Source organism: Ceratosolen solmsi, unplaced genomic scaffold, assembly GCF_000503995.2.
Source record: "Ceratosolen solmsi marchali unplaced genomic scaffold, CerSol_1.0 scaffold13, whole genome shotgun sequence".
NCBI classification, from domain to species: domain Eukaryota; kingdom Metazoa; phylum Arthropoda; class Insecta; order Hymenoptera; family Agaonidae; genus Ceratosolen; species Ceratosolen solmsi.
In genome coordinates, this window is record NW_011948418.1 from 7,780,148 (window position 1) to 7,796,815 (window position 16,668).

Below are 16,668 nucleotides of genomic sequence, written 5' to 3' on the forward strand. Positions count from 1 at the left end.
TTCGCCTTCGCCTTCGCCTTCGCCTTCGCCTTCGCCTTCGCCTTCGCCATCGTCACCATCGTCGTCGTTATCGTCGTCATTGATGCCAGCGATGGCCCCGACGTCGGTGGACTCAATTTTCTCAGCGAGTTGATCCCGTTTATCGGGCTCCTGCTCCCGCTGCTCGAATCCGACCGCGACTTCCACGGTGTCGATAGCCGGCTCCGCCGACTCTGACATTACGACCACCGACTCTGTAAAACACACGACCTCCAAAGGATTCAGGAGTCGATGCCGCCCCGGGTGCGCGATACCAACGACAACACCGGTATCCTAGAAGCCCGTTGGCGGTGGCCCGCCATTAACTGCTGCAGACCTTATTGGTCCTTCTCTCTCGCACCCGTGATAATTCACCGCCTATGAATAAAGCACAGACGTAGAGAAAAGGCTGACGGGCACTTGAGGGGCTCGCCTCAGGCGACACCCGGTGCGCCACTCCCTACCCCCGCGAGTGACTGTCTATGAAGACCGTGGTGGTAGCCGCTGATATCACGAACTCGAATTTTCTTCAATGGATCAATGGCCTCTTGGCGGTGGCGGCGGCGGCGGTGGTGGCGGCGGTGGAGGTGGCGGTGGCGACGGCGGCGGCAGCGGCAGCTGCAGCGGTGGTGGCGACGGTGACGGTGACGGTGATGGTGATGGTGATGGTGACGGTGGCGGTAGCTTTGACGGTGGCGGTGACGGTGGGGGTGGCGGTGGCGACAGCGACGGCGGCGGCGGGGGCTTATGTTACCGCAACTCTAATAATCAGCGATCGTACGATCCATGGCTTTATATCGCAAGCATATATATTAGCGAGACACGGCTGATTTGGCAGATCGAGCGATTATTCGGGCCTCGGATACCCGAACGCACGGCCACGACTTTCTTAGGTAAAATGCGGGAAAAGTTAGGACAGGCACTATTGTCGTTACTGGGAAATAACGTAACACCTTGTCGTCGTGTCCGTCGCGGTCGTGTTTCACTTTTTCCACGTTTCCTCGAGGAGATCTCGGCGAGTCGCGTATGCGCGTCCACAAGATCTATTGGGGGGAGATAACGGCGGACGGAGAAACTGGCGGAACGGCGAACCGCGCAGGTTTTTACGAAGATTCGTCCGAGCCGTTGTGGGCTGCGCTCCCTCCGAGTAAATAGTGATCCAAGAGATTTGATAAGCGGCTTTAATAAGTCGTTGGCCGATCTAGTATCGTGGCTATTTAATCGTTGATTAGAGCTTGAAATTGGGTTGGGAAGGAAGGATATCATGACCGAGTGTAGCGATAAACTCCCATTGACCATCGAGTTCGGGTAAATTGACACGTTGGGTTTCTAACCTAACACGCGCATAAATTAATTTTTATCCAATATTTTCTTTTCGGGCAGAAGCGCTTTCGATATGTCGTATCGTTAAGATTATGTTTTAAATTAACTGACTACTATGCATTTAAATTACGTAGCGCGATGTTTGTTTAATAATTATTGTTTTTTTTTTAATACAGAGGCGGGGTTGAATTATTATTATATGATAAGATCAAGAAACACAATATTTCCTTACCTGGCGATCGAATATGTAAGAGCTTAATCTTGTTTATAATATACGCTCTTGTTAAAATTGTCTTTTTTCCTTCTTTTTCTTTTTCTTTTTTTTTTCTTTTATAAAATGCTTATTCCAGGGACACTTGGCGATCTTGTTCTGTGGTTGAAAAATAATATGATAAAGGAAAGATGCGAATTGTTCATCCAAAATGATACCGTGTAAGTATTTAATTTTTTTCTACACGCCGATATTTATAATGCCAAATCATAGGCTTTTAATTTTAATTTGTCGATAATATTGATCCTGTCGTGGTTATTGAAGTATGGCTCACTTTATTGCTATTGCGGGAAAATTCTTTTAAATTATATTAGCATTTAGTCACATGCATAATACTTATTTATACTTACGTTATTGATCCGCGCTCAATTGTAATATCCGGAAACGTAAATAAAACTCTCCTGCCGTCCCAAAACAAAAATATGTTTGTTATGAAGTATTCATTATTGTATTCGTTGAATAACACACAGATGGAGCCATGTTAATCTTTTAAGTCGCTTCATTGGCGTATGCTGGCATTGCGAAACTAAGCGGAGAACATTATTCTTATCATAATTTAAGTCAGCTCTTGTCATGGCATTTATTATTGTAAAAAAATGCATGTTATATAAGTGTAATGACAGATATTACTATTGTAACAATACGTAATGAATCAATGAAATAAAAAGTGAACTGGCACATCGCCAGATTCGTGTTTATAGTGTTCGATATTATAACCGTCAGTCGATTCTAAAATTCGCCGTTAGATGGCGATATTATTATAACGAAAAAATTGCATTAATTTGCTCTGTCGATTACGTGTACTTGAAATTTCTTTTCATAGGAGGCCTGGAATCCTCGTGCTGGTGAATGATGCTGATTGGGAACTTCTGGTAAATTATCTATTTACTTATATTAATAAAAATATATAATTGGCTAAGACAGATCTTGTCAGATTTTCTATCTGCGTGAATAATTTTCTGCATGAAATCATGAAGCCACCCACGACAGATAAATTAGGGATGAAAATTTCAAGCGTTATCCGTTAAAATTTGAAAATTGAACGAACGTATCAATGCTAGTAGAATCTATACGTATTTGTTGAATACGTTCGATTTGTATATTCAAAAATTTTAAATGGAAATAGTTAATAGCATATACATTTCAGTGCACGAACATTATTGAAATATCGAATCACATGAAATATTCAATTTGAATTATGTTCAATTACTAATTATAATCATAAAAGTAAAAAAAAATCTAATAAAAACCATACATAATGTGCTTTAATTTTTATCCCTAAAGCTTCTTTCAAAAGTTTTTCCTCTTCAAAATATCTACTTTTTTGGGTATATGTGTTTAAAGAACGACATCATTACTCTTATCTATTTATGACTATTAGTGTTTTGTCATAGAACGTGCATTTTATAAACATTTTATATTGCTTTTATACATCTGGGAGAGGCGAAGAAAGTAAAAGTATTAATAATTCTAAACAAGTAAATGGGAATGGGGTAACGGGGAGGTCATTTCAAAAAACAAAAGCAGCAAACAGTTTTATGGAAGACCGCCGATGAATTATGCAAGTGACATGTAATGTTAAAGAGAAGTTACGGTCATGCTACAGATAATATTGAGATTTTATAGTTGATTATTTTAAAACATGAAATAATGTAATGCTTACTAATTTATATTTTGACTTACTAAACTATTGGCTTTGTATAGTAGATGCTATATTGTTTATAGTATTAATAAATGTTATGATTGTAATTCAACTAAATGTTGACGAAATGTTTTGGTTAAAGTCCTCAAATGACAAACACAATCAATCCATTAATAATCATAGAATATCAAATATACTTATGGAATAAGTATTATTTGTAAACATTTGAAATAATCATAAGTTAATTAAATATTACCTTGCGCATTGTCGTGAAATAAAGAGTTGCGCAGCCGAGTCCTTCGTTTTAAGCTGCCAGTAAAAATATTCATATTTTAGAACTTTTTACGAACTTATAAATGTATATTGCGGTATACATTGTGTACGCGGAGTCATAATGCGTCAGCTATAATCGCGATGTTTAGCTGATACTTGTTCGCAGGTAAAAATACCTTACGTGTCTGAACTTGTAAATCATATAAGATTTGTCTGGAAATGTAAATAATGACCGAATGAAAAATGAAATGACGGTGCATACGTGATGTTGTTATTTTAATCTAATAAAAGAAAAAACTATGCACCTATCTATAGAAGATAAGTAAATAATAAATATTAATACTTACAATAGATAGAGATTACCGATTTTTGTTTAAACGAATATCATGTAGAGAACGAGGTAAGAAATCGAATATTTTGTTAAATTATGGATCATCTGCGTGTAACGAAATTTAAATATTAATATTATTTGATATTACAATGAAATGCGCACTTAAGCAAAAAGATTGTATATTGCATTAGCTAAAACATGATATTATTAGGTTGCTTTTAGACATATTTAACAGTTTCGTTAGAAGATGTTTATTTTGAAAAATTTTGTTCTTAAGGTGATTATATTTTTTCAAAATAAAACGAAATAATGATAATTTGTGGGGAAAAAAGGTTACTTAAATATTCTCACGTATTTCAAATACTTAATTAATGAATGTTAGAAGTAGTACGATATACGTACGGGAGTTTTATTCAATTTAATAAAAGTGATATTGATGACGAAGTTTGTGTTACAAATAATTCACTTTATTTGTTTTATAGTGTCAGAATGCTGAGAAGTTGGTATTACGACAATTTACGAAATATAACATAATAAACATCTTATTGTGGCATATTTCTGGCATTTATGTATTTTTAGCCTTTTTTAGCGAATTAAACAATTTTTTAAACTTTCAGTCGTTCATTTTTGAATATGACAAAAGTGTACAAACAAAAAAAAAAGAGTTCAGTTCGCCAATATTCCCTTAGGATTAAAGATTGTTGAAACAAACTTATGCGTTTAATAATAGCCAGAGAACGTAAATTAAAAATTTAGCGCTACAGTAAATTATTTTAATTACTTTTTTGAGAATTTTCGACCAGAGAAAATTATTAACACCGACTTTCAATGGGTTCTTTTTTTTTTCTATTTTATAGAAGTTTCGCATAAGGATAAACGGATTCTTGAAACTCTTTTTTTTTTTTTTTTCTTTTTTTAAACAAAAGTCTTGCACTAGTGTAACATTTATTCTTATTTAAAAATTTCTGAAATCTCATTTTATTCTAAAGTCATAACAAATGCAGTCCTTAGTTCGTTCTTTATTCGACTAAGATAATTGGGAGCAGGAAGCATTTATAATTCTTATCAATATTACATTTACGCGCATTCTTTTAGGATAATAGTTTGTCAAGTTCTTCAGTTGCCAGTAAATAATCTACCATTAATTTTTGAAGCGCTCGCACCAACAATTTTTGCTAAGCTCTTGCGTCTCAGCTTCTCAAGTGTATTAATTATCTTAATTGTATTAAGATCTTGAAAATGAAGCATCTAGCAGTTGGTTTCTTAATGTCGCGCTTCGTAGTTCATATTTTATGGACTTTCGGCGACTTTGGTAATGATGGGCCAAGTACAATAAACTCTTCTTCCACATTTATACATACAAATTGCCCACATCGTCGTAAAACAGATAATGTTAAAAACTAATTAACCGAGGGTCGTCAAGCGCTCAAAAGTATAAACTTTAATGTCGGTGTCTGATGGACGTTAATCAGTTTAAAATAAAGCTGTTGGGCAGTTAACGAAGCCCTCGGTGAATTTCAATACGAAGAGGCATCAAGTGTTCAAGGGGCTGACTCTCCCTTATAATTTGCCATCCGAATGAAAGAAGCGCTCGCTCAAAGCGAAAAACCGAGTTTCTCATTGTCGGGGTGTGTGTTTGCAGGGCCAGACCAAGTACGTGCTGCAGCCCCACGACTCGGTGCTGTTTATCTCAACTCTGCACGGCGGCTAATGCTTCACAAGTGCCAGGGAAAAAAGCCGTCGTTTTAACGGCTGCCAAAGCCACGGTGGACATGAGAATGTATAAAGTGTCGTTGTCACGTATCTCAAAAGCAGGATGATTCGACGCCATAATAAACGTATGTATGCCGATGGGTGCGCGCATAAATGCACACACACGCGGACGGACTGATGCACTTACCTTAACCCCCGTTACGGAGGTTTCGCTCAATACGATATTCTAATCTTATTTTTACCCTTCATATACTTAAATACACTGGATAAATCTGTAATTTTATAATGAAATCTGATATTCGTGCTTTATCATATTACTATGTTTATTCCGTAATGTTTTTGCACCTTAGGTATTTAGGTCACTTTTTATAATGGACAGCTGCAGATGATCGTTGCGATTTTCTCTTTACTAATAAGCTTATGTTATTTAAATTAATTATAATGTAAATTAAGAGCGTATAGTGTGAGATAATTTTCATAGAAAATAATATGTATAATTATATATTTAAGTTAAATGTAATAGTTTTTATTAAATTTATAAGCAATGTTACTTATTAAAGTATTTTTAAATAATTCACCATGTATTTGCCTATTTTAGCTCATAATTATTTATTTCAGATGTAAATTATACATTTTTTTTTCTTCAAAATTTATAAAAACAGATATTGGTATATTTAAGCTTGGAATTAATTAACATTTTTATATTCAAAAAATCATTATTCACTTTTTCTAAATAATTTCTAATTAAATAATTTTGATAACTTTACATTTTTATACGAGAAATTTATACAATTTTATAGTATTATCGTGCTGCACGAGGAAATTGACATATTCGAATGGTTTGGGCAAGCTTTGTAGTGTCTTTATTGAAAGCTTATTGAGAAGAAAAAATCAATCAAAATTATATCATTTTTTTATGTTTAAAATGTAATTAAAATTCAAGCGAAGTCCTGGACCCTTGTAGCTCCACACCCCCTCCCCTCCCCTCACCAACACCTCGTCAACTTATGAAAAGACGACTAATTAATTTTCGCTTTGTAAGTTTTGCGAAACATAAGAAAAAAGGAGGAGGCCAAAGGGTGAGAGTGCCGCAATTAACTTTTCAATTTTGTACAATTCGCCGCTTCTTGAATGGGTTTTCATTGGTTCGGTGGGTAACGATGAACCTTATTCGGCAATATTTCCTTCGCTGTCTCTTTCGCGCGAGAAAATGAAATAGTTTCAGTACCCTCCGCATTATATACACATGCATATATAGGCTTGGGTACCTACATAGGCCATCGGTATAAGTTGTACGTAATGGCCATAATATAACAGGCGACACTTTGGCCAACCTCCAAGAGTCCCCACTGTTATTGCTTCACTCTTTCTCACTTTGGCCATTCTCTCTCTCTCTCTCTCTCTCCCTCTTCTTTTGCCCGTTCGTCGTAATTCTCTCTCTCTCTCTCTCTCTCTCTCTCTCTCTCTTTCTCTCTTCAACTCTCTATTCCACCCTCTAGCTGTTGTCCGAGTTCCCGGTAATATTTGTAGATTTGTGCTTGTGCATGTGCGCTTGCGTGCGCAGATGTATTTACTTCTTAAGCGACTTGATGTTATATAACGAGCGGCGGTGCGGCTTTACATACATTACGTTACAATTAACATTGCAAGATGAAAGTTTCGCACTTTTGCAAATGACTGTTGTGAACCAACGCGTGATGTGAGCTTCACTTCTCTCTTTATTCTCTTACGGCAATTTAGTATTACTCACACTCCTCTCTCTTGTTCTTCCGGCTACTAAGTTTTCTTGCATCGCGTCGTTTTTTCTTTTGCTTACTTCATTTCTTTTTATAGACTTTATTTCCACCTTCCATTTACCTCTTAACTACTGCTCAATTTATTGTTGAAAACTTGTCTCGTTTATTATAACTCGGAGAGGAATTCATTTATGCGTGAGTGCGCATATAGAAATCGGGCGCGTGCGTTTGTTGACTTCATTTATTTTTAAGTAGGTTGGCTACTTTACATTAAGTTGCAATATAATTGCTGCACGGCAACGATTACAATCATCGTATTCTTTTGCTTAAATTTGAGCAGTCGTCCAATTGATATTTAGTTCATGAAGTTTTATACGATAAATTATACGATAAAGCTTGATAGAGAGAGGGCGTGAGGGAGAATTCTTGAGTTTAAGCTCAAAGAAAATTTTAATGTATTCTTAAGTTAGCGAATGATATACATTTTCATTATGCACTAAACGCAGATGGAGAATCGTAAAAGAACTTTTATAACCGATTCGAATAGTTTATACTACATATAAAAAAAAAAATATTTCATTGGAATCTGAATATTTAGTTCTATGATATTATGGTACAATAGAGGACAATGTATTTTAAAAATTATACTTAAAAACGTTTTATAGTTTACCGTATATCATTAATATATTATGGATAACTTTAGTACTAATTTTAAACTCGTTCTTTATCGAAAGGCCATATAGAATAATATCTGACTTAGAAGTAGTTAAATTAAAATCTATTATATATATTTTGTTTGGTGAATAAGATAAAGTATAAGCAACAATTAATTAACATCGTTTAACCATAAAATTTAGCAATAAATTACGCATTTAAAATATAATATTGAGATTAATCTAAGACCTTTGCATGTATTTTGAATATGTATGTTTTAAAAATGAAGTAGAAAATGGGAAATTGTCATATAGGAACCCTTTATCCAATGTTTCTCGATGGGGAAAAGGTGCTCGAGGTCCGTTCATCTTCCGCTTGCGCTTTTTTCTGCGAAGCTTAATTTCAGTTGATTTTCAAAAGTACATTCCAGTCTTCGAATTTTAGATACGAAATGATGATTTATTACTTCTTGAGATCTATACTGACGGATCAACTCCCACGTCATCGATAATATGCAAAGATTTTTTGGTAAATATTTTATATTTCAAAGAAAGGGAGAGTAGTATTAGTTTAAAAATTTATTAAAATATTGTGTTTAATTATATAAGATTTTTAGAACTCGTGTAGTGTTAAAGATGTGAAGGGAACATAAAAATATCAAAGTTAAGGATTACATAGCGTGTCTAATTTAAATTTATCTTAGTCTTACGTTCAATAACTTTCGTTCGGATAATCTTAAATAAGATTATAAAGCATATTTTTACGATAATAACATTTCTAAGTTTTAAATACCTTATGCAACTACTGTATACCTTAAAAAATCTTATGAAAAATAAGTTTCCACCTGTAAGCATTATTTTCTTTTAATATGTAGATTTAATATTATTTATGGAGATTTTTGTACTTTTCCTAGTAAATGGAGTACGTGGTATTTATGGACTATTTATAACCTTATTTTATGGACAAGAAAAATCTGATTCGTCGGTAATACATTTTAAAAATAAGAATCTTGTCTGTTGTATTGAACAGCTATTCGTCGTTTAAGATTTTACATACGATTTATTAATTTTTCTCTCTCACAAAATTACGTTTACTCAATAATATGTATTTAAAAAATATAGATGAGTATCCAAATTTCATGCAAATTTATAAATATCTTTGTAATTCATATCTTTTTTAACGATTTCGAATCTTATACTTGATGCTTTTATTCTTATAAGAAGTTATAAATGTTACTCCCATTCGCGTTCTGTAAGTTAAAAAAATAAAAAAAATCATCAAATTCCTTTTTATATTAATACATATTTAATAATTCAAGCGTAATAATAAAAGATATTTGTTTAAAATAAATTTCATGATTTTGATACAAATGCCTACAATGAAAATAAATGTTCAAAACGAAACTTGACTTATCAATTAAATCGTCTATTTTTATTATTATTTGTTATTGAAGTATAAATATTGAAGCAAATCTTAATGCATACATTCCTCCATATTGCATTTATACATTTTCCATAAGTACAATTTCCTGTTTCCTTAAAAGAATTTAAATATATATATATTTAGTGAATGTGTTTATTTCAAATCGTGTGGTGGGGCCCCTATAAAATTTATGTAAACTATTTTATTTTATACCCTCCACTTATTAGATAAAGAATACCTATTTTTTCCTTTTTTGTAGAATACATTTGGAGATTAAAATAAAAACTGTATCATCAAATTTATTTACCCTACATTTTAGTGAGTCGCAATGTGACTTATTTAATACTTTATAACAGAATAACACGACAATATAATTTTAAACTTTGTAATTATAAATTTATGATGCTACAGTAAGTTTTCACTAACGATTATTTATTGATGAATAATCTTGAATGAATAAATATGTTGTACTATATGTTTCACCCTAGTAATTTTACCATACGAATTCAAATTTATAGAAATATATTTAATTTGCCCATAACCTCTATTTATTTAAAGTACTAAGCAATATTAGATTTATTTTTATACTATTTTAATCATTAAAATTATTCAAATGATTTTTTATAGAATTCAAAGTAATTTTTTACAGCGATAGTAAATTCTTAGTGAATAATTTTAATAGTAATAAAAGTATAAAACTAGTAATCAATTTTTCTGTTATATTTTAGACTTTAGAAATTTAAATGATGAAACTAGTAATATATAAATTATATAAGTAATTTTACGTCAATGTTTTAAGGCATAATTGTAAATATCGGATAATTTTTTAAGTATATATGGTTATCTCTTATTATTTAAGTTTGTATGTTCATATTTCTTATCGGAGAAATTCACGTTGTTTACCTTTAATTTAGAATGAATTCCGTAAAATCTTTTACTTGAAATTTAGAAAACTTAAAAGAAATACTTTATAAATCTTTAAATTACATTAACCATAATAAATATCAAAGTCTTAATATATTAATATATGTAAGAAATTAATATATTTTAATGGTAAAACGTTATGATTCTTAGATTTGTACTTTTATTCTATAAGTATTATTGTTGAAAGTATACATTGAGAGGAAATCATTGTTTTTTATCTTTTAATGATCAAACTTTCATAAGTCAAATTTAATAGAAAAAATTTATTGTGGTAATAAAAACGTTATTTGTATATTTTTTTTATTAACACTTTTATTCATAATATAAATTGAACATTTGAAAGGTAATTTAACTTTGATCGTAAATGTAAAGTTTTAAATGAATATTAATACCAACTTCATGAATATGAACCCACATTTCTTCGATTAATATTATCTGTTTTTCCTGGATTTTAAAATTCATTCATTGTTTGTTAATATTATAATTTGTATAAATTTTAATTCCATTTTGTTTTCTTTATTTAATATTAAGAAAATGGATGCCTGTGTATCAAACTTTACGAAATTTATATAACAAATAAATATATATCTTCTTATATTTTTAAATAAATTTATCAATACGGTATGCACATATATATACATATATAAAAGCTCTAATTTAAATATTAATAAGATTCTTATAATATGATTATTCCATATATTTAGTTCAGACGAGACTATGCATGTTTAAGAGTAAACAAAATCCAACACGACTGATGATTGCAAAGTATATGAAAAGTATCTGAAAAGTAGGAGTGAATAAGTAAGTACTTGCAACTAAAATATGCAGAAAAGATAGCGCGTTATAAACTTTATTTATGCAGTATAAATCACAACATTGATTTCAAAACAAAATGTTTTGTTATATACCAGCTAAGTAAATAATAAATGTAGTATTTTATTATGGCTTTCATTTTTCTCCATTCAATCTCTTCACAGTTCACTTAATATTATTTCAATGTTAACGGAATTATAATATTTAAACATAAACAACTAAAATTTTTTTCAATTAAAATTTATTTTGTGCAATGTACTTGAATAATTGTAAAAAAAATGCCAAATCTGTTATATTCCAATAAATTTTAGTAAATTTCATTTAAACTTTATTTAAATACTTTTATTTATAAACAAAATTTATTATACAATTTATGTATAAATAAAAACATTTGTAAATCTTCTTAATAATTTTTGAGTAATAAATTGTGATAACAATAAATTTTGAAAATTAACTACATGATACATATAAAAGTAATAAATAACGTTAAGAAGATAATGAATTGTTACAACATGTACGAAATTTTATGTATATTACTACGTTAAAATGATCGCAGGTATCTTGATAATTACTATTTATCTTAAATTAGTTGAAAGTAATAATATAAACATATAAATAAATATAATTTTGTTAAATTTCATGAAATTAAAACTTTATTTTTATTTGAAAAGATATGAAATGTAGCTGCCCACTTTGTATGTCAATCTAATTTTGTCCAACGAGTAGTTTTTATCCAATGATTATGATTCAAAATATCATTTTGAATTGATGTTTTGAGATTCATGTTTTTCTCAAATGTAATAAATCGTCGTTTTCTTTAAATATAAATATTTTAAAAATTAGTAAATGATATATAATAGTTTATAATATTAAAGACTACTTGTAAACGTTTTAAATTTTTCTTAAAAGCTAATTTGATTTCGATAATTATCGATATAGAAGTAAAATTGAATAATATAAAATGTTTAAAATCCCTTAACAGAGGTTTAAGATGATAAATGGACAAATGAAGGAAAGTAAATTATTTAAAAATATTATTTTAACAATTCAAAATTCGAAATTTTTATTATCATTGATTTTACATATTCTTGCATCAATATATATCTTTTTGGAATTCTTAAACTTCGCATATTTATAAATATTTAATTAATAAATGCTATTTATTAAAGTCATTATAAACTGGTAAATTTTTCATTTTAATGTGAGGCTTGAATAATAATCGAAAGGAAAGAAAAACCAGAACAATTGAGCTGTATAAGCCAATTGATCGGTGCTCAAACAACGACTCGTAAAGAACGACTAAAGTTATCCACTTCTTTTCTTGATTAATTAGGATATCGTAAGCCTTTAATCTGTCGTATTGATGAAACAAAGAGATACTTGAAACTTAACAGAATTCCGAAGTATATAATATATAGAGATAGTAGGTAAAAGTATTAGAAAATTTTTTTTATGATTTTAAATTACCATTACTATTTTTCACAATGCTAAGCATTTGTAATTTTCACATTATTTTAATACCATTTCAAATTACTGCTTTTATGTACTTAAAATCACATTAGTCAAATAAAAACGAACGAGATTCTGAATATTGATCATAGAATTAAAATGAAGGTATGTTTTTATTGATAAAATTTACAAATTAAAGGAAATTGCATTGTTTTCACTTTGTATCATTGATTTATTTAAGATTTATAAATCATTATATATGAATATAATTCAATATTATAATCATTATATCGATTTTAATAGTTTTCAATACTTAACTGTTTAATCTCTCTCTCTCTCTCTCTCTCTCTCTCTCTCTCTCTCTCTCTCTCTAATACTCGTTGAGCGATAACTTATTTTCAATAATAATAACTTATAAAAGCTTTTGTTAAACCTGTACATTATCATATTTGTAAATAAAGATTATAAGATTGCATATTTAATCCTGCAATTAAATCAGTAATATAAATTCAATAAATAAATATAAACAGAAGTTTAAATGATCTTTGATAAATATTCCGTAAGTTTTACTTGCTATTCATTTTTTTTTCCAAATAATATTATATCAAAATAGTGTAGTGGTAAAAGAAGATTGTATATATATTTTGAAGCTTACTTATATTTATCAAGAACATATATAATATAATAAATTACTAGTATAGCACAAATTAAAGCAATAAAGTTTAATAGAAAAATATAATTATAAACTAAGAATTATAAAATGTGATCGAAGGCAATAAGAAATTAATAATGCAAGAACAACGAAACAATAACCATTTAATAAGGATAATTATTTAAAAGATTTGCCAAGTTTTTCAATTATATTATTTAATTTATTCTATATATAGAATATTTATTTTCAAAGACATAAAATTATTTTTTGTAAATTTAAAAAAAAATTTTTTTTTTTCTAACATAAATGTCGAGGACAGCGAGTACATAATTACTGCAGGTATAGTAAGAGCAAGGAATATTTATTTATAGAAAGGTTCAATTAAATTTTGTCCTTTAGAAAGCAATTTTCAACTCAAAAATCTAAGCAAAAGTCAATTATGTTGAGCACTTTTTCAAAAGATGAAAGTCTCCATTACATGTCGCTTTTCGTTTAACACTTTACGCACCAACAGCCAAGGACGAAGTTCGATCGATAGGCGTGTTGTGTAAATCGAGCGCCTTAAAAAACGCTCATCCGTTATCGGAGCGGGGATTCCTTCATTAATTCAGCGCGGAAAAACGTCATCGAAGCGTTTAAAATGTACAACCCCCCCCCTCCCGCACATGCGCCACCCACTGACGCATACGTCACAAGCAGAACGCGAGCAGTGCATCACAGACGTACGCGTATCCGCTGTCTTACCCAGTGCTCCTCCATCTCCTTCTCCCTCTCCTCCTCACCCTCCACCCTTGTCTTCTTCTACTCGCAAACCCCCGTCCGTCCTTTGGTTTTGTGTACGAGCTCTCGCACGCAGGTATAATCCAGGCACATGGTTCGTGATGTAATCATGGGTGACACGATTAATCACTGGACCATACTCGGCTCTCATGATCCTGCCACGAATCGCGTCTTTGTCTTCTTCGTGCAAGTAGTTTCTCTTCTTTTTCTTTCATTTCGCGCAACAACGATTCGTCGCGCGCCATTTTACTTTCCCCCTTCTTGTTAGTTTTTGGTCGCTCGGCAATCGGCTCTCATGGACTTTTGATCGCCTGGTATTATTTCATAAAGACAAGCTCAGAAGCCACGCACTATCAGGCATAGACTCTGTTTCAAATGGAAATTTATTAATGGTTATTATTGCTACATTGGCGGTAAAATCTTCGAATTTTTGCGACTTCTCTAAAATGACAAGAATTCTTTTTAACTAAAATTTGAATATTAAGAATATTAAGACGTAGTCGAGCGTTATAGACGTTAAACGCAATACTTTTCTTCAAATGATATTTTGCGGTCGTTAAAGCCATTTACGCCTATTATAGAAATATAAAAATTAAGGCCCAGCTGCTGGGTCTGATTTATCTACCTTGAATAAATAAGTAAAATTTCGAGAATAATTGATTTGGTGGATGTTAAGATATTGGCATCTAAAAATTTGTTAAAATTTTTGATAATTAACAATGTCTAATACATAGTTTTAAGTCGGAATAGTATGAATTATTATATTTACTAGTAGATTATAATTGTTTTTCTAATTTTTATGTATAAAATATAATTTTTTTTAACGGTATTTAATGATGAATTGTATTTACTTTATTAGCTAGGTAGGGCGAAGGACAATTTTTAAATACTTGTTTTGAATTGTCATGTAAATTAAAAGTAATCGAGGTTCGACAAATTCTTTATAAATAAGTAAATGGACATTAGTTTATACAAACAATAAAAATCTCTTATTTTACGTATTATTTTTTATCGAAAATACATACTCGCTTGTGGACAACTAAATATATAATTTATGATAAAATACTTGGTATTATGATATTGTCTCGTCTATTATTTTTCCCTTTGTTGTCCTTCGTTTCTCATCAACTTAAATACATCCATCGACTTTATTTTCTTATGCAGCATATTCATTATTTCGAATTTCATTTCATACGAATACTATCCATCCCATACAAAGATACCTTCGTAAAGCAGATCATGGATTTAGTTTCTGATTGGTGGTTTCCGCCTATTTCCAATTATCTCGTGTAAGTGCGCAGCTGCAGGACAACCCAAGCCCTTGCCTGCAACCTGGCTCCTCGTTCATTCGCGCGCGAATTAAAGTTTCGCGTCACCCTAACGATTGTTTCACTTCTAAGGAGAATGATTATAATTTCTGTTATCTTCAGTCCACGGTCGAGGGCCCAAAATATAAAATAATAAAGGTGCAATCTATTCGCAACTTTGCCTATTACATCCCAAAATGTCTGGCGCTAACGTGCCTTCAACTTTTAACGGTTCGCACACCCCGTTCCATCTCCTCTGTCGTTTTCTCGACTTTCCAAAGCTAAGGCACAACATTCGAAAATCACTCCGGGGACACTGATTTGGCCGTGTAACGGCCCTAATTTCCGCGAGGAAGCCGCAAGCGTGCATTATTTAAGGGGTTCTGCGCTCTTCTCGCTAACTTTACACGTTTAGTCGGATTGTCTGCATCTTTCAAAGAGATCGGCTTGATTAGAATTGCGAATTGGCTAGTGCAAGTGATCGAGGCTTGATTGTATAACGGAAATCACAGCCTCGAGGGTAGCTGCGCTACTGGAATATTTGTAAGGGCTCGAAATTCGTGGCCCCTGTTTGAAGAATCTGACGAATGAAGTAACATGGGAGAGGAAAGGCTATTAAACGTAACATGTACGCGGATTCCGGTTTAAGTTTCATAGCTGAGGTTTCTGGAGTTTCTGCTGACATTGTGCACGAAAATCTTGAATTTACAGAGATAAATTGTATATTCTAGTGGCATGTGTATGTTATTGTTTTGTTTATAAAGCTACGTAAATCGTGTCTTTGAAACAAGATGTTGTTTAATGCCTTTGAGCGCAAGAAAAACCATTCTATTTTAAGATAAAATTATAATTTTCACTTTATACAAACTTTTAAGCCGACATTGGTTGATGATGCTAGTTGAAGTTGCTAATTGTGAAATGTATATATGCAGAGAGGTTCATTGTATCGTGCGATCATTATCTAAATCTTCAAGATCTCGTTTTATAATTGAATTACACTAGTTATAAATGTACATTTGCTTAGAATTCTCTTGTTTTATTGCGCTTAAGCGAATAATAAATTAAGTAGTTATTATTGAGGGAAGTATTGCAAAAGGCCAAGAGAAGAAAAAAAAAAGATGCCAAGTTTCGCTCAACGAAAGGCAATTGAATTTCAAATGTCAGAAATACACGTGAAAGTGTATATGTGATTGAGACGGGATCTATATCGGATTGAGACGGGAGTTTAAAATAACGTTCAAGTACAAATGTGCTTCTCCCGATATCTTGAATAAAAATTGTAGCCAGTCAAACGGGCTGTAGGAAGAAGCGTATCTTTTAAAACTTGCATACTTTCCGCTTAAGATAAATATTGCGCAGA

General features: G+C 31.6%; 1 protein-coding gene and 1 long non-coding RNA gene across 4 annotated transcripts; one reads left to right on the top strand and one right to left on the bottom strand.

Moving 5' to 3' along the window:
* Window positions 1–16: 16 nt before the first annotated feature.
* LOC105360215 (uncharacterized) lies at window positions 17–2,405 on the bottom strand. 2 transcript variants are annotated; one of them, XR_912800.1, is made up of 3 exons: window positions 1,963–2,405; window positions 1,574–1,893; window positions 17–233 (listed from the first exon to the last, which is right to left on the bottom strand). It is a non-coding gene; the product is annotated as an uncharacterized LOC105360215 (long non-coding RNA). The 2 variants fall into 2 exon arrangements; XR_912799.1 differs by lacking the exon at window positions 17–233 and adding an exon at window positions 746–779.
* Urm1 (Ubiquitin-related modifier 1) lies at window positions 1,093–6,042 on the top strand. Of its 2 annotated transcripts, XM_011497057.1 has the most exons (5): window positions 1,093–1,326; window positions 1,518–1,588; window positions 1,692–1,773; window positions 2,436–2,484; window positions 5,501–6,038. In XM_011497057.1, exons 1-5 carry the CDS (start codon window positions 1,283–1,285, stop codon window positions 5,567–5,569), a joined length of 315 nt encoding a protein of 104 aa, XP_011495359.1. In that variant the 5' UTR covers window positions 1,093–1,282; the 3' UTR covers window positions 5,570–6,038. The 2 variants fall into 2 exon arrangements, with proteins under 2 accessions (XP_011495359.1, XP_011495358.1); XM_011497056.1 differs by lacking the exon at window positions 2,436–2,484 and having other exon boundaries at window positions 5,501–6,042.
* The last annotated feature ends 10,626 nt before the right edge of the window (window positions 6,043–16,668 follow it).